This window comes from Cyprinodon tularosa, unplaced genomic scaffold, assembly GCF_016077235.1.
Source record: "Cyprinodon tularosa strain WSP-4 unplaced genomic scaffold, ASM1607723v1 ctg311, whole genome shotgun sequence".
NCBI classification, from domain to species: Eukaryota; Metazoa; Chordata; class Actinopteri; order Cyprinodontiformes; family Cyprinodontidae; genus Cyprinodon; species Cyprinodon tularosa.
This window is the reverse complement of record NW_024039021.1, coordinates 525,477-544,155: the sequence shown is the minus strand read 5'-3', so window position 1 is coordinate 544,155 and position 18,679 is coordinate 525,477. Positions and strand designations below refer to the sequence as shown.

General features: G+C 39.7%; 1 protein-coding gene across 1 annotated transcript; it reads right to left on the bottom strand.

Annotated features, from left to right (window-relative positions):
• Window positions 1-9,870: 9,870 nt before the first annotated feature.
• On the bottom strand, window positions 9,871-18,489 carry rrnad1 (ribosomal RNA adenine dimethylase domain containing 1). Its single transcript, XM_038292383.1, has 8 exons — window positions 18,134-18,489; window positions 17,917-18,035; window positions 16,458-16,674; window positions 16,297-16,359; window positions 15,924-16,061; window positions 12,750-13,495; window positions 10,386-10,570; window positions 9,871-10,317 (listed from the first exon to the last, which is right to left on the bottom strand). Exons 1-8 carry the CDS (start codon window positions 18,314-18,316, stop codon window positions 10,232-10,234), a joined length of 1,737 nt encoding a protein of 578 aa, XP_038148311.1. The 5' UTR covers window positions 18,317-18,489; the 3' UTR covers window positions 9,871-10,231.
• Window positions 18,490-18,679: the final 190 nt, after the last annotated feature.

Here is an 18,679-nt window from a genome sequence, read left to right as displayed (position 1 = left end):
GCTGTAGCCCATCTGCCTCAAAGTTCGACGTACTGTGCGTTTAGAGATGCTCTTCTGCCCACCTTGGTTGTAACGGGTGGTTATTTGAGTCACTGTTGCCCTTCTATCAGCTCGAACCAGTCTGGCCATTCTCCTCTGACCTCTGGCATCAACAAGGCATTTCCGCCCACAGAACTGCCGCTCACTGGATGTTTTTTCTTTTTCGGACCATTCTCTGTAAACCCTAGAGATGGTTGTGCGTGAAAATCCCAGTAGATCAGCAGTTCCTGAAATACTCAGACCAGCCCTTCTGGCACCAACAATCATGCCACGTTCAAAGTCACTCAAATCACCTTTCTTCCGCATACTGATGCTCGGTTTGAACTGCAGGAGATTGTCTTGACCATGTCTACATGCCTAAATGCACTGAGTTGCCGCCATGTGATTGGCTGCTTAGAAATTAAGTGTTAACGAGCAGTTGGACAGGTGTACCTAATAAAGTGGCCGGTGAGTGTATATGCCCCATATCCTCTTGTAAGAATGAGTTTGTTGAAGAATAAGGTGACTCTTTTTAAAGTGGTTTTGGGTTTCGGTTCTGGGCATCCAGATCGCAGTGGGTAACAGTTGGTTGTGATTATTTCTTGTGTGTCTGAGGGCTGAGCTGTAAAAATGGTTCGCAGAAAGTTGGCACAATAAATCAAACCTGGGTGGAACAAAAAAGCAAATGAGAAAACATCAACTGTTTGTGTTCGAGATAAATAAACAGTCGTTATTTACTGCAACCCCATCCAACATGTGGACTCTTGTTGTTTTGCAATGAATTAAGACGACTTATGAAAACAGGATGGTGACGTTACTTGCTGGAAGAAGCTATTTTTTCCAGATTGCAAAAGAACAGAAAACATTTGGTGAATGGATGTAAAAATGAAAGCAAACTTACGGGAAATGAGATTTAATGACAAAGCTCTGAGAAAATACACAAACACCCCCTCTGGCAATCACACGGACCACCAGAACTTTATGGACTACATTACATATTTCTAAGGCTGTTTTATTCTTCTACCATGTTTTTCTTTATTATTATTTTGCTATAAGTGTGTTATATCTGCCTTTCCTTATGGTTTCATAAATAGCCAAAACTGCAGTGATAAGCTTTTGTGGGGAAATTAATTACCTGTCAAGAAACGGGACTTGGCGTCACTTTGAAAACCTTTTTCCTCCATCAGTGATTTCCTGTGTAAAAAATGCCGTGAAATGTTATCCTTTTTTGTTTTCTTGTAGCTTGGTTTTATTTGTTGTGTTTCCGTTTCTTAATGAGGGGTTTCGGTGTGGCTTTTTCTTGTGTCGAGGGCTGCCTATTGTCGGATTTTTGGCCCACCAGGGAAAAACATTTTTTGCAAAGTCCCACCCGGGTTTTTTTCAAAAACCTTTTTTTACTGAGGGGCTAACGGGTTTTTTCTTTTTGGTTTTGGGGAAAATAAACGCTTTCGGGGATTTTGCCATTTTGTTAAAGAAGCTATTTTTTCAATTGCCGTAGTATTTTGAGGTCTAAAAAAGCAATCGTTAGTTTTTCCCCCGGCTTGGTTTACCGGGCACCTTTTCCCGGGACCCCCCAGTTTTAAAAAACTTCTAAGACCAAATATTTTTAAAAAGGCTGACTCTAGGTTTTCTACATATATTCCAAAAATATTTGTACTCCCTTTTCCCCTATGGTTTAATAATCCGTTCCTTCCTAGGGTTCAAATAGACGTTTCATTTTACTAAACACTTCAATTTTAAGGTGTAAAGGTTTAGGAGTGTGTTTAGGAATTTTTGGGACCAAATTTTCCCCCCAGGGGTTTTATCCACACTAGGGGGGAAGAAGGGGTCTCAGCCCCGTCAATTCCCCCCAAAAGGGTGTTCTATTTAGGTCAACTCTGTGGGGCCCGTAAGTTCATAAAAGACTTGTATATGTCTTTATACCTTGCTTTGTGCATTGGTGAAGTCTGTTGGGAGGAACCAGCTAAACTGTTCCAAAATTGGGAGCTGGAATTGTCCAAAATGTCTTGGTATGCAAAGACAGGGGTTTTTCAAGGAATAGGGGCCCAAGCCGTCCTGAAAAACAAAATTTTAACCCCCCCCCCAAATTAAACCTGGAAATCAGTCCAGAAATATTTTCCGGAACGAAAACCAACCGTATCAATTGCCAATGGAAGGCGATTCTCATCCAGAGAACCTCTCCACTGTTGATCCGTCCGGGCTGTTTTCCCACCGCATGATTTGCTTCATTGGTGTGTAGGTTATCCTCCCCGGGAAACCGGGAAACCTTCCATGAACTTCTCCCTTTGTTTTGGTAATTGAAGGCACAGGGGTTTGGGATCGTGTTTTTTGCTTTCGCAAAAGTTGGGCGACTCTTGCACATGGCTCACATCCGTGCCCCGCTCCGTCAGTTTAGGGGCCCTCCACTTCGGGGGGTTTTTTGCTGTCTTCCCAAACACTCCATTTTCTTTTTAATAAGCTAAAGTTACTGGGGAATATTTTTTTGGGCGAGGAAAATTTCCGACTGATTTGTTGGCCCGGGTAAACCCTTTAAAATTCCGTGGAATTATGAGCTCTGAGAGCGACCATTCTTTCCAAATTGTTTGAAAAACGTCTGCTCCCCTGGGTTTTTGAATTTATACAGGGGGGGCCAGGAATGATTGGAAAAACTGACTTAATTTTGGCAGGGGGTGGAAAACTTTTGGAAATAGGTTTTAGATAATATATTAAATTTCTGACTTTATATGCCTGTAATTATTACACACTGTAGCTTTAAATGACACTAAGATCAGAATTTACACCATCACATTCAGATTTTCCAGGTTTAGTTTTGTTGTTCCTACAATTTAATTTATAGGGCCTTAAAAAAGAATTCATACCACTTTAACGTTTCACATTTTGTCTTATCACAACCACAAACATATATGTATTTAATTGAGATTTTACGTGAAAGGCAAATGCAAAGTGGTATGCCATTGGGAAGCAGAAAGAAAATCATGCATAATTTTGTTTTTAAATAAAATAAAAATGACATTGTGCAAAAGTATTCAGTCCTTTTGAGTAAATGCTTTCTGAAACCACCCTTTGCTCCAATTAAAGCTGCAGGTCTTTGAGGGGATGTCTCTATCAGCTTTGCACATCTAGTAATTGAAATGTTTGCCCATTCTTCTTTGTCAAACAGCTCGTGCTTAGTTTAAATGGTGAGCTTTTGTGAACAACAGCTCTCCGAAAATGCAACAAATTTAAGGGTTTATGTCTGGACCATTCTGATACAAGAATATATTTTGTTTTAACCCCTTGACAACTGAATTCATATACATGTATGTAAAATGTTTGTACATGTTTTTTTCTTAAGTAGTTATCAAATTGAGATTGTTACTTTGACTACGCCACAAAGAAGATAGCAATTAAGTTATGGTGCAAATTTGTAACAACAGTTGTACCGTAAAAAAAAGTGCTCGCCCAAAGCTCTGAGGTCCCCACTGAATATATAACTGCAAACTGTTCAACATAGAATATGGTTTGATGCATATTTGCTACAATAGGCACCAAGGGGTTAAACTGTTTCACTGCAGCCCTGTGTGTTTAGGGTTGTTCTAGGAAAAGTAAAAAAAAACAATCCATTGGACTTTGTTTTAAAGATGTTTAGCTTCCCATCCAGGAAGCTTTTTCAATTCAAAATGTCAGAAATAGTGTTGAGTTCAAGGCTTTTATAGAGTGGACCAAAACCAAAGCCTTGTTTTGGCTTAGAAAACATGCAAATTAAACCGGATGAACGGGTCCACCCGTTTGGAATGGGGGGTTGTTTTGATTCATTGTTAGCCTGTAATACCCGATACCTGTTTAGGGTTGTTGTTCTGCTGGAAAATTAACTTCTGCCCTATTCTCAAGTCTTTTGCTGACTCCAACAGTTTTTATCCTAGATTGTCCGGTTCTTGGCTTCATCCATCTTCAATGTCGCTGCTAAACAGAAGCAATCCCAGAGCATGATGCTGCCGCCACATTTGGTAGCAGAGATGGTGTGTTTAGAGAGGTTTGTAGTCAGTGTTACTTCTTTGCAGCAGATAGACTTTTGAATTTATGGTCAAACATTCAATTGTGGTTTTATCTGCCCAAACCACTTCTTGCCACATTTGCTTTGTTTATAATGGTTTCTGGCAAACTGCACATGGGTTTTAACCGCTGCAATTTTATAAAGACAACATTTGTGCAGTGCACGACAATTCCTATGGAGACATTCCTCCACCTGAGCTGTGGATCTCTGCAGATGTTCCAGAAACAACATGGGCCTCTTGGCTGCATCTCTGATCAGTGCTCTCCATGTTCGGCCGGTAAGTTTAATTCAATTCAATTCAGTTTATTTATTGCCCCAAATTACAACAATGTCATCTCAGGCACTTTACATTTTAAACCCAGTCATCAGTAAAAATTGATACAAATTTTTTCTATTGGAAAACCAGTTGATTGTCGCTCAAATACATCCCTCCCCCTAAGCATGCTTTCCATAAAAAAACCCCTTTTAAGGAGAAACCTCCGCGAAATATTCGGGGCCCTCTCCAACGCCCCCTTTTTGGAACCCCCAAGCAGGGTAAAAAAACCTTAAAACCCCCCCCAGGAAACCCAAACACCCAAAAGTTAAAAAACCCCCCCCCAAAAAAAATCCCCCCCGAAAATCAGAGAAACAGGACCACTCTGGAAAACAGGCCCCATCTCCACCCTCTTAAACAAGGGTGTTGATGGAAGCAGCAAAGTGATGTTTCTTTTCCCGGGTGACGTCCCCCAAACCCAAACAGGGAAAAGGCGAGGGCAAAACTACTCTAGGAAAAACGAGAGGCAGAAGGTTAGAGAAATTTAATAACAGATTCTGCAGTTAGGAGAACAGAGAGAAAGAAGCAAATGATGAAATGGGGGCCCTATGTCCTCCAAAAAACTAAGCCCCATAGCAGCATAAATTAGAGATAGCTCAGGATAAAACCCGAGCCACTCTAATATAAAAGGTTTTCAAAAGGAAAGTTTTTTTTAAATCAGCCTTTAAAAATAGACAGGGTGTCTGCCCCACGGACTAAAACTGGTAGTTGGTTCCACGGAGAGGGGCCTGATAATAAAAAGACCCGCCTCCCTTCTACTTTTAGAAATTCTGGAACCACTAGTCCTGCAGATTGAGAGCGAAGTGCTTGTTGGAACATAAGGAACAATCAGTCTTATATAAGAAAAAGCTTGGGCCATTTAAGGCTTTATATGTAGAAGGGGATTTTAAATTCATTCTTGTTTAAAAAGGGAAACCCAAAGAAAAAGGGGAAGCCAGGATAGGCGAGATATGATTCTTTTTTAATTTTCTTAGAACGCTGGCTGCGTTTTTGGGTCAGCTGAGGCTTTTAACTCATTTGTGGACTTCCTGTAGTAAAAAATTTTCAAATTGTCGTTGAATAACAAATCATGGACTGTTTTTGCATCACCCGGCAGGATATTTCTAAATTTTTGGGGGAATGTTCCCCGATGAAAAAAAATTTAGAAAACCCCTTTTATATGGGATTTAAATGAAGGTCCGTCACAAAAAACACCAGATTTTTTATTTATTACTGAAAATCTTTTAATCCCATCCAAATGAAGGACTGGGCTAAACAGTTTTTTTTTCAGAGACTCTGGTCCAAAAACTATAAAATTCGTTTTATCTGCATTAGAAGCGAAAGTTAAGAGTCACCGGTTTTTTATGTCTTAAAGACATGCCCGTAATTATGTAATGGGTTAGCTTCATCTGGGGTTTTAGACAGTATAGCTGGGTACATCAATAACAGTGGGGAAAATTTAAACCCATGCTTCTAAAAACTTACCAAATTGGGAGATGAAAATAAAAAGAATTGGTCCCTAACTTTATCCCTGTTGGGTACTCCACGGGGAACCTTTGAGTGTTTAAGATCTATCTTCAAAAAACTAATTTTTATCCCAATTAGATAAGTTTAAACTAGTCTAGTGCTTTCCTTTAAATTTCCAACAAAAAAATTCAAGTCTTTTAAAGAATATTTGGGCAACTGTATCAAATGCAGCACTAGTCCAACAGGAGAGCACAGTCAAAGTCCATTATCTGGGGCCCATGAGAATATTATTGTGACTTTCACCGACTGTTTCAGTGTATGATGAGCTCTAAAGCCGACTAAAAATCTTCAAAAGTTCATTTTGGGTAAGTGATGCAAAAATTTGTTTGGAATACTTTTCTCAAAAATTTTGGATAGAAAAGGAAAAAATTGGATATAGGTCTATAATTGACCAATATTTGGGTAAGACGGGTTTTCTTAAGCAGAGGTTAAATTACAGAACCTTAAAAGCTTTAGGGACATATCAACTTAACAAATAATAATCACTTAAAAATAAGGAAATAAAGGGAATTACCTCCTTAAAAAAATTGGGGAAAAAAAAACTAACCCCCAGTTTTAAGGTTGGGGGGGGGGGGGAGGTTTTTGCTAAAAATTCCCCAAAGTTCAATGGATCAAAGCAGTCCCCAACCCGGTTCAGATTCCATGATACCTCAGGGACAATCGCGGATAAAGTGTTATGATTTTATTTTTTTAAAAAGACAATCTTTTTTAAAGAAACCCCTAAAATCATTGTGCTAAGAACAGGGGGAATGGACGGGTCAACAGGGGCTATGGTTGGGTAGTTTGGCAACGTATTTAAAAAAGAAATCTGGATTATTCTTATTCCCTCTATTAAAGGGAAAGTTGTGTTTGCTTTACCCCCAAGGGGCCCCTTATACAGCATTAAACCATTTTCCAGATAGGAAGGACCCCAGGCCTGTGGAAACATATTTTCTCTCCCGTTTCCCCAACATTTTGCTTCAAATACGCGTCTGCATTAAACCCAAAGGAGCAAGCTTTTATTTTTAAAGGTTTTCATTTTGAAAAGGGGGCTGCGTTGTCTAAGGGGGCAAACGCCAGGAATGCACCCCATAAAAAAATCATCAACCTTTGAAAGGGGGGGTAAGCATGCTTTTGCATTGACCCCCTGTCAGCGGGGCACAGGGAGAGAGAAAGTGGGAAAGATTCTTTAAAATTTTTTTAAAATGCACTATTGATAAAAAATCTAATAAATTGAACTTTTTTTGGGGGGGAGAACCCGTTAAAGTAAACCCGAAGGTTATTTTTTGAAAATGGTCAGAAGGACAGGGTTGTGAGGAAAAACTTTTGTTTTTCACATTCTATGCCCTATGTCGCAAAAAAGATCCCCGTAGAAGGAGAATGTGTGGGACTATTCATTTTGAACAAAGCCTAGTGCTAAAATAGCTTAAAAAGGGTGCTTTTTTAAACTATGCCCTTTGATGTCAGAGGTGTTTTTAAAAAATCCCCATTGTGCCCCCCTCATATTTAATACCAAATCAAAAGGACTCTGAAAATCTCTAAAAATTAAGTAAGGAAAAAGGTGGCTCAAAATCAAAAGAAGAGGTTTTCTTGCCTTGAAAAATTTGGGTCAGGGAAATAAGGGTTAAATTTCAAAAAATTGTTGGGATTAAATTTTTGGGGGGTAACGTAATCAAATGAGATTTTTGCTACTCCTCCCCCCTCGCCCAAAACTTCGGGTATGTGAAAATTTAAAAGTTGAAGGATTGCCTATTTTTTCACATAAAACCTCTTGCTGCGCCGGTTCTGTAAGGAAAACAAGTCAATGTGATTATCCCAAAACAAGTCATTAACTAGTAGACTTTTAGGGGAAGCAATCTTATGTTAAACAGACCGCATTTAATTGTTTTAACTTTTTCCCCAATTGGAGTTATTTTGATTTTAATTAGATTATCATGATTTACTCCTTTGGGAATCTTTGCTAATTTATTAGATTTTGGTCGTGGACAAGACACTGTCTGGATGGAGTAAAGAGTGGGTAACAGTAGAGAAGCTGCAGAGAAGTGTGTTAAACTACAACTCTGCTTCCTGGTCTGCACCCTGGGTGGTCAGGGTTTTGGAGGACTAATAAATGTGGCCAGATTCCTAGAAAGAAGAGCTGCCCCATCCAAAGTGGGATGGATGCCGTCTCTCCGAATCAGACCAGGCTTTCCCCAAAAGGATTGCCAATTATTAATGTAGCCCACGTTGTTTTCAGGACAACACCTAGACAACCAGCGGTTGAATGACGACATGCAGCCAAACATGTCATCACTGGTCAGATCAGGGAGGGGACCAGAGAAAATTACGGAGTCCGACATTTTTTTGGCAAACTTACACACCGAAGCAACACTAATTTTAGTGACCTCCGATCGGCGTAACCGGGTGTCATTACCACCAGCGTGAATAACAATCTTACTGTATTTAACCTTATCCTTAGCCAGTAGTTTCAGGTAGGATTTGATGTCGCCCGTTCTGGCCCCGGCAAACATTTGACTATGGTCCCTGGTGTCTCTAATGCCACGTTTCTGACTATGGAGCTGCCAATCACCAGAGTGGGCTTCTCAGTGGGTGTGTCACTGAGTGGGGAAAACCGGTTAGAAACGTGAACGGGTTGGTGGTGACCAGTGGGCAGAGATCCACGACTACGCTTTCTGCGTACAGTTACCCAATCGCCTGGCTGCTCAGGCACTTTTGGAGGACAGCTACGTGGGGGGCCTACTTTAACTCCTGGATGTTCAACAGCCTGAAGCCTGGATTCTAACTCTGACACCCTCGCCTCCAAAGCTACAAAAATACTGCACTTATTACACATCCCATTATCACTAAAGGAGGCAGAGGAATAACTGAACATCTGACACAGAGAGCAGGAGAGAGGAGAGGAAGAAGGAAGAGTTGGAAAAGAGTCAAGGGAGGGAGAGAGAGAAGCCATAGCAATGCTAAGCTAGCGCTAGCCTAGGCTAGCTACTCCTTGCTATCAGAAATAAAACCGTGTGAAACTGACAAGTGCTCAGTAGAAAAGTACAGCAGAAGGTGCTATGTTTTAAAGTAGTCAGTTAGAGTTACTTAGATACAGAGATATCACAGAGAAAATAACTTAACTTCAGATGGAGTTCCTCTGGACAGCTGCAACAGCTGCACACTCAGTTAATCTAAACAGGAAGTGAGTTAGTTGGCTGGACTTGTCTTTGTCGGTTTACAATTGTGTCATACTATTTCCATTACCGGATTATGGTTTGAACTGCACTCTGTGAGATATTCAACATTTGGGGAATCTGTTTATAGCCTTTAAACTTCTCCACCAATTTTTCCTGACCCGTCTTGTGTGTTCATTGGACTTCATGATGTGCTGTCTTAAACCCTGAGGCCGTCATTGAGCAGCTACATTTTAACTATATTAGATTACACACAGGTTATTTCTGAAAGGAATTGGCTTCACTTGGAGAAAAGGGTGCTTAATAGTTTTGCAGGTCGCAATTTTTATTTTTTTTATTTTAAAAAATGTTTTGTGTTCTTTCACATGAAATTCCAATTAATTATATCTATATTGGTGGTTAACCAACTGATGTCTGCTTTTTGTTAAAATCAGTGCCCCCTTCTGAAAGCCTGAGTGTAACTCTTTCACCGTCAGCTACATTGTTGTAAAGAAAAAAACACAAAACAAGAATATAATGAAACATAATTACAAAAAATTCAATCAAAGTAAAAGTAATTAAAACACAGAAGGAATTAAACTTTAAAGGTAATTGTTGATGAAAAATCAAAAATCCACAAATCTCTCCACAGCAAATTAAGTGTTTCATGTTTTTGTTTGAAATGCTTTAAATGCAGCAGTATACTTGAGTTTATTTTGAGTGAAATAAAATGCTTTTCCTCCAACATGAAGCTGTAAAATGTCCAAACCCTAAAAAATGTTAAAGAGATGAATAAATAGAACACGATTTGTCTGGAACCACAACAAGCAAAGTTTTATTTTTGCTTTCTGGTTTAGACATAAGACGGAAACAAAGATGTCCGACTTGTATACCTTCATTAAAATTACTCATCAAATCATTTACAGCTTAAAAAACAAACAAAAATATTATCACATAAATGTAAAAACAAACCAACAGCAGTATTTTAAAAGCAAAGTCATGCCTTGGGAGTAAAAATGTGCATGTCAGTTTCATCAAACATCTTTCCCTTCAATAAAATACTTAAATAAAATACAAAACTATTAAAATCTAAAGCATATAGTGGTATCCCTGAATAGTTTTACTCTCAGAAGATATTCATAAAACACATAAATAAGCACACCAATGAAAAGCCTGGGGGGTTGGATCAGGGGAGCGGAGAGCAGAATCACAGGTTAACAGTAGTTTGAACTATCTGGACGGCTTCAGAGCAACCAGCACAAAGTTTCTTGGGGAAAAGTTTGGATTAAAGAGAGGAATTAGCTGACTCTTCACTCCTGCAGAGAGAGCAAATGCTTCAGTCAGAGGGAAGTTCACTTTCACAGTAATGTAAGCAGCAGCTCACCGTTTTCCTCCAGATAGATCATCCTGTCCAGCAGCACCAAGGTCTCCACTACAGGAGCTAGCAGCAGGCTGAGACTGAAGTAAACCACCACCATGTTCTGCTGTTTCAACATGGCTTCCACCCGCTCCTGGTCCAGGGGTAAATCAGAGGGAAGGCCGACCCGAGGCAGGCCCAGACGTGCATACCTAATAAAAACATTGATGCAAATAAACAGGTCATAAACATGCAGCGTACCCAGAATATTACTTTAAATACAGATTGGTAAACATGGCTCATTATTAAATCCAGAAAGCAAACTTTAAAACTCAACCAGCCTTTCTTCTACAAAAATAAGTCTTATTTCAACAACCTTTAAGAAGCATTTCTATCTATAACAGTTTTATTGGTCAAAGGAGCCCTTTTATTGGGCTTTAAGTAGGAAGAATCTGAGCTGTAAGGTTGCAATTTGTAAAACTTATCCTAAAAAAAAAAAAAAAAAAAAATTCAAAAAAAATATAAAATCTGTAGAAAGAAATTTTAAAAATAAGGTTTGAAATAATTTTAAAGTATGGAATAAATGTTTTTTTATTTCTATAAAATCTAATTAAACAGTAAAGTAAATCTTATACCCTTTTTTAGGCTACGTTCATACTGCAGGCCTTGATGCTAAATCCCGAATTTCTTGTGAAATCCGATTTTTTTATTGTGTTGTCGTGTGCGAACTGTGTTCATAAAGCTTAATGCTGCGTTCACACCGGACGCAGCAGGCACAACAGAAGCAGCGAGTTTACATGCAAAGTCAATGGTTGACGCACGTCAAGGCGCAGTAAAAGGTCCCACAGCGCGTTTTGAGCAGCTGAAGCAGCGCGTCGGGCACAAACGCGCTGCTGCTCGAGATGGAAAAATTTAACTTTTGCTGCTCGACGCGCCGCGTCAACCAATCAGAGAATCTGATCTGGGAGCTGGCAGGGAGGCAGACACATCGCTGATGATCAGAGCGCTGTGATCACTCCTCTGAAACAGTTTAACGCCTAAATTAACTTAAAATGCAGAAATCTGCAGGCAGAATATGTTCGCTTTTATTATCCTGGTGCCTGCAGTTCAGTTTATTTAGATGAAAAACACCTACCAGCCGCCGCGGTGAGACGCGAGGAGGCGACCCGGCCAGAGGCTGCTGTGGAATGGGATCCTACTGACAGCGCACCGCCGGTATGTGGGGGTCTGAGCGGCACCGACAGAAATAACATTGGAAGGCAGGATGATAATCTGGATGAACTGACTCCACTGATGAAGTTTTCAGGTGGACTTTCTCACTTTAAAACCTATTAAAACTACTTTATTCCCACTGATCACAGCAAATATAGCTGCAAGGCAAAGAAGTGTCCCAAATGCGCAGTAGAGGACGCAATGTCACAAGCTAGCATGACAAGCTAGCATGCTTTGTGTTTATAGAAGTAAACATGGATGGCAGTGCTGGAGCTCATCTAGAGATCTTTCTTAAAAACTCAACCTTTTCAAGATGGCTAAAAAAACAACAACAAAAAAAGACTGCTCTCGGCATTATCATCCACCATGGTTGCTTTCTTCCCGCTTCTGCGAAGCATGACACAAAATAGTGACCTTTGTTGAGTATTAATAACAGGTTGGATAAATGCAACCTGCTCTTTCACGCATTTTAAAAGATTCGCATTTTAAAAGATTCAGGACCACAGAGCCAAGTGGCCTGGGTCTCATTGGAAAAAAAAAGGATCTGTTATTCAGACTGTCATGAAAAGATCAGATACAGGTCCCATATGGGCAAAAAAAACCAAAAAAGAAATCAGATTTTGGTCACTTCAGGCTGCTGTGTGAACGTAGCCTTAGTTACATAACATGTTCTTTGCAACAATAACGGACCAAACTTCCCTCCATAGAGTTGTATTCACTGGCTGCTGAGATCCGTTACATGTGATGTGTTCACTGACTGATGCAGGACTGGATATGTGATTTCAAATGAAAGGTTAAACAGCAGAAAAATCCGATAACGGTCTAATTTCTCGGTTCAACTCTTGTCCCTTTGATTTTTTTTCCTTTTTGTAAATGAATGAATTATGCTTCAACTTAACCTTATTTTACCTCATGTGGAGAAAGTGTTTATTTACACTTGCTCCATTTTTAACACACTGCATTACTATATAAGTACTTTAGTCACATTCAATATTAAACATAACATAAATGGATTTTTTTTTTTTTATATTACCGGTAAGCTCCTCAGGCTGTGATATGACCTTTGCTTTTACAGACAAACCAGATGGTTGGGATTTTTTTTTCTGGTTGCACCACAACAGTGAACCTAGAAAAGGTGAAAACCTTCATGAAAGCCTGGAGGCTGCCATGTTCACTCACTCAGTAAAAGCTAACAAGTGGGCCTTCTTTATGGTCTGGATTCCTGCCCTGCGGAGATCTGGTCTCGCCTCCCTGATGAACGTCTCCAGTATCGCTCTGTAACAGTGGGTCTTGAGCAGCTGGCTCTCCTCCCTGAGCCTCCGCACATAGTCCTCCACAGCATGACAGGCCCCCTCCCGTGCTTTATAGGAGAGCTGATGGCCATGCAAACCTCTGACCCAGGAGCTCATGGGGTAGCCAAACTCAAAGGGAGACAACTCAGAGCTAGGTGTGGGCTGAGTGGGAGGAGAGATCAATCCTGGAGGGGCGGGGTTTTCTTTGGTAGTGATCTTCATGTAGCAACATGCCACAGAGGTGATGCCACGAACTCGAGGGCAGCTGACAAAGTGGCGGAGGAGAGTGGCGCTCAGGTCTCCACAGGCATGGAGCCCAGTCAGGACAAAGTCACAACATTCCTCCGGGTTCATAACAGAAACAGATTGAATGTCTGAACAACAGCTTCCCTCAGACAGGATCTGTTCACCATCAGCCATGTTTGGATTCAGTGAAAAACCACCAGGTTTTGAATTCTGGGTTACATCTGAACGTCTTTTTTTGCTAGGTCCAGACCAACTTTGGGGTCCCTCAATGACATGATCTGCATCTTTTAGTTGCTTTATAAAAGCCTCCCATGATGCCTTGGGGTTTACCCAACCAGCGATGTGCCGTGGAACACAGTGTTCTTCAGGAAGTTGAAAGGAGCAGCCCTGAGAAACAGATTTTCATTAGTCTATTTAGATATTTCCAATGCAAATCCTCCTACAACTAACTACAATTTTAATTTAAATTTAATTTATTTATTTATTTGACAGGGACAGTGTACATTAAAAAGCATTCCTGCACATGCACCAGAATTAGCCAAAAGGCTATTTTTCATCTGTTGTCCCTGGACAGATCTTAAAATTGTCTTCCTAAAAAAAACAATAAGCATGCTACAATGTAAAATACAAATATAAAAGTAAATAAAAACAGCTATAACTCCTCAATGACCAATAAAAGGTAAAATAATAAGTGTACATTTTTTAATTGTAAGCTGGAGGAAGAAAGTAAAAAATATCCAAAATCAAGGTTTATAAAATCATGAATAATTATGTATTTATTGCAAATCAAATAAGAATAAAACAAGGGTTGGTCTAAGAATCTTTTCTTGGAGTGTTTGAAGCTTGCTTCCCTCAAGTGGCCAAAACCAGCAACTGCATGTTTAGTAGTTTTTAAAAAAAGACAAAGTTCTTAATCTCTGTTCCCACCTTATAGGAGTCTGCAAGGATCAAAACTTTGGATATAATTTGACAGTAAATTATTTATCTTTCTGATTCCATCTAATAGAAACACGACTTTCGAAATCTGACTATGATATCAGGGCAATATGAGAAATTTTTTTCATACGGAAACATACAGTGGGGCAAAAAAGTATTTAGTCAGCGACCAATAGTGCAAGTTCTCCCACTTAAAAAGATGAGAGAGGCCAGTAATTTTCATCATAGATATACCTCAACTATGAGAGACAAAATGAGAAAAAGAAATCCAGAAAATCACATTGTCTGATTTTTAAAGAATTTATTTGCAAAATATGGTGGAAAATAAGTATTTGGTCAATAACAAAAGTTCATCTCAATACTTTGTTATATACCCTTTGTTGGCAATGACAGAGATCAAATGTTTTCTGTAAGTCTTCACAAGGTTTTCACACACTGTTGCTGGTATTTTGGCCCATTCCTCCATGCAGATCTCCTCTAGAGCAGTGATGTTCTGGGGCTGTCGCTGGGCAACACGGACTTTCAACTCCCTCCAAAGATTTTCTATGGGGTTGAGATCTGGAGACTGGCTAGGCCACTCCAGGACCTTGAAATGCTTCTTACGAAGCCACTCCTTCGTTACCCGGGCGGTGTGTTTGGGATCATTGTCATGCTGAAAGACCCAGCCACGTTTCATCTTCAATGCCCTTGCTGATGGAAGGAGGTTTTCACTCAAAAATTGACGATACATGGCTTCATTCATTCTTTCCTTCACACGGATCAGTCGTCCTGGTCCCTTAGCAGAAAAACAGCCCCAAAGCATGATGTTTCCACCCCCATATTTCCCTGTAGGTATGGTGTTCTTTGGATGCAACTCAGCATTCTCTGTCCTCCAAACACGACGAGTAGAGTTTTTACCAAAAAGTTCTATTTTGGTTTCATCTGACCATATGATATTCTCCCAGTCATCGTCTGGATCATCCAAATGCTCTCTAGCAAACTTGAGACGGGCCTTGACATGTACTGGCTTAAGCAGGGGGACACGTCTGGCACTGCAGGATTTGAGTCCCTGGCGGCGTAGTGTGTTACTGATGGTAGCCTTTGTTACTTTGGTCCCAGCTCTCTGCAGGTCAATCACTAGGTCCCCCCGTGTGGTTCTGGGATTTTTACTCACCGTTCTTGTGATCATTTTGACCCCACGGGGTGAGATCTTGCGTCGAGCCCCAGATCGAGGAAGATTATCAGTGGTCTTGTATGTTTTCCATTTTCTAATAATTGATCCCACAGTTGATTTCTTCACACCAAGCTGTTTACCTATTGCAGATTCAGACTTCCCAGCCTGGTGCAGGTCTATAATTTTGTTTCGGGTGTCCTTTGACAGCTCTCTAGTTTTGGCCATGGTGGAGTTTAGAGTGTGACTGTTTGAGGTTGTGGACAGGTGTCTTTTATATTGATAACGGGTTCAAACAGGTGCCATTAATGAAGGTAACGAGTGGAGGACAGAGGAGCCTCTTACAGAAGAAGTTACAGGTCTGTGAGAGCCAGAAATCTTGCTTGTTTGTAACTGACCAAATACTTATTTTCCACCATATTTTGCAAATAAATTCTTTAAAAATCAGACAATGTGATTTTCTGGATTTTTTTTTTCTCATTTTGTCTCTCATAGTTGAGGTATATCTATGATGAAAATTACCGGCCTCTCTCATCTTTTTGAGTGGGAGAACTTGCACTATTGGTGGCTGACTAAATACTTTTTTGCCCCACTGTATTTAAAGGAAAAAAAATTGCATAAATGTTATTCTGACCAATATGCCTCACTAAAACACATATTCTATTTTTTGAATAGATCAGGATTGTCATAAAACATGTTAATGTGAAATATGTGTGTGGAAATACTGACCTTTTTCCGGTTTTCTTTTTCCAGCACCCACAGTAACTCTGCATCATACCTGGAAGCCATAGCAGCTAGGGTGTGATCAGCTTCGATGGCAGTCACAGACAGACCCAGTCCAAAGGACAGGAAACGGGTCAGGTGACCCTTTTCAAAAGAAAATGCAGATATCAATGTGTTATCATTTCATGAACTGATATTATCTTATGTCATTATGAGGTTTCATAAAGCCTCCTAGTTTAGAGGGTTCACATAAAACAGGACACTAAATTTGTTTTCTTACTAGAAAACAACAGAGAAAAATTCTTCAGCTTTATATTTGTGTCCAGTATTGTTGCAACATGTGAAAAGTGTTAGAAAAAAAAGGTGTTACAATACCTACCTGACCAGAGCCCACATCCACCACTTTCCTGCAGCCTGTCTGGTCACAGAGTTGCTTAACAAGCTAAGAAGAAAAAAAACAAAGAGAGAGAAAATAAAACATGTAACACAGAAGCAGCAGCATGTTGAAGACCTGGGCAAAACCAACTACAGCTGTAGTACCACGCCAAGCTTCCGGATCTCATGCTGTTTCTTGGGTTTGACATGCTTCCTGAAGATGTGGCCCAGTAATGAACTCTGACTGTGGTTTTTCAGGAACTCGTCGGGTTTCCCTGAACCAGTCGCCCTGCCTCGCTGCGGCCTGGATCCTCTGGGAAACGCCAGGGCATGGGCGGTGGCACGGAAAGTCAGCAGGGACAGGGGCCACACTGATGGATACCTGTAATCATAAAGTCATCCATCATCATCCTCATAATCCATCTCATTAAACAAATGTATGGTTAGGATCTCCAGATAAAAATCATAATTTAGTTTATAAACACAACACGCTGACTGAAAAATTCAAAAGTATAATTGAAGATGTGCTACCAGAGTGTCATAAAGCTGAGTCATCTTTTAGGTGCATCCCTGCTTGGAGCCAAGTTTCTATTCTCTACAACAATTAGCTGAAGAGAACCTGAAACTGTAAAACCAACTATTTAAATTCTAAATCTAGATTAATTCTCAGCAAAGAATTTAATAACCACCCAGGTGCAAATTTTCAGTTTTACTGCTGCTACAAACATAAACACCAGTTTAAAGAAAATTACAACTAGGGAGGTAAACATGTATGATTAACTGTAGATTAATGCTTTATTAGATAAAAAATGTATTTATTTATTTAATTTTTTTGTTTTTAAAAGGAATTTATTTCGTGTTGTAGGTATTTCTACCTTCCACTAGATGGTGCTGCTGCTGGAGCCTATGGCCCGATAAGGGATTATTTACATTGTTTAATAGCATCAAGGATGCATTTGCACTTGTTCTGTTTGTAAACATCCCTTTGTATTAAAACAAAACAATTATACGCATCACTAATCAAAATATACAAATTAAATTAATGCCAGTCCTTAATAGTGTAACATATAAGCTACAGGACTTAATGAAAAGATGTAAGATTGGGGCCCATCCATACTTAGAAAGCTCCTTCTCAAGAGGCATTTAAAATGCCACCATTTCAGAATTTGTTCCTCATCATCAGAAGGTAGGATGAGAGCATCGCACTTTGAGGAGAAGAGTTTTGGACAAGAAGGTATATCTACAAACTGAAAACTAAAATCAACTAAAATCTATCAAAGAAACTGACAAATTGCCCCTACAGATTGTGACCCATATTTACTGATACCTGGTCTACCTGACACTAATACACAAGTGTCTTTCCCCATTGTTGAACGATAAAGGGATTGACATTTACATTTAATCAATACCAGATCAGAGTTTCTCTAAATGAGACATGATGTGCTTAGTTAACAGTAAATGTTTATTTTTTTGTTTTTGTTTATATAATTGTTATTTTGCATGATTCTGATTAGTTGGTCCTTAGGGTAAAGTGGGATGTGGTGAAACAACAGGGCCTCATTGGCCCCCTTACCCAGGGCCCTCAGTGTATCTAGAAACGGCTCTGATTGCAACACATCAGTACCTCCTGTCTCCAGGAGAAGCATCCAGCAGTAGATCTGCAGTTTGTAGATAGGAAAGATTCTGCAGAACAGCTTGCCACGCGCTCGGTAACGTCTGCCATAGATTTTCAGTGAAGAACTCCTAAAAATAAAACAACAAGTTAACAATAAGCCTTCGGTATAACTACATTTATAAAATATTTTTCCTCATTTCTTGTGAATTAGCCCCCATATACGCACAATAATAAAGGAGTCGGACAGATAACCGTAATCAGACAAAAATGCGGTTATTTTCTTCGCCAATTCCCGTTGTTGTTCTGCAGTAAAACTTGCTGTAAATTCGTCCACATCTTGTGTTGTTGGCGGTGGCTGCTGTTCTGACATGAGACTTTTCCCTAAGCTAATGCTAACATGCGTTAGCATCACAATGCAGCGTTTCAGACGAAATTCAAATGGATTTAAATACCTAAGCGGTTGGCAATTAGCCCTTATAGCAATCTATTGAAACGCAACGAAGATCACGTTAAAAAAACAATACTGGGTTAAAAAGACTTGCGAGAGCCTGAAGCTAAACTTTGGAGTGTACATTTATGAAGCGTTCAGGAACTCCCTGGAATTTCGAGCGTCATTGCTGTGCAAGTCTACTTTTTAACATGCTAATCAACTCACGGACCTGTTTTTGAAATTCCTTTTCATTTAATAATAATAAAAAAAATAACGAAGACGTACATCTTGAACATAAAATCAAATGGAAAATTTCCATGGAAGATAATAACCAAGAGAAAA

Bases quoted from the DNA above. Each gene is read 5' to 3' on its own strand.
- rrnad1 (XM_038292383.1), bottom strand. From the start codon at position 18,316: ATGCTAACGCATGTTAGCATTAGCTTAGGGAAAAGTCTCATGTCAGAA. The intron at 18,036-18,133 runs GTGCGTATATGG...TTTTATTTTTAG, and splicing joins TGTCCGACTCCTTTATTATT to GAGTTCTTCACTGAAAATCT. The intron at 16,360-16,457 runs GTACTACAGCTG...TTTTCTTCTTAG, and splicing joins AGATCCGGAAGCTTGGCGTG to CTTGTTAAGCAACTCTGTGA.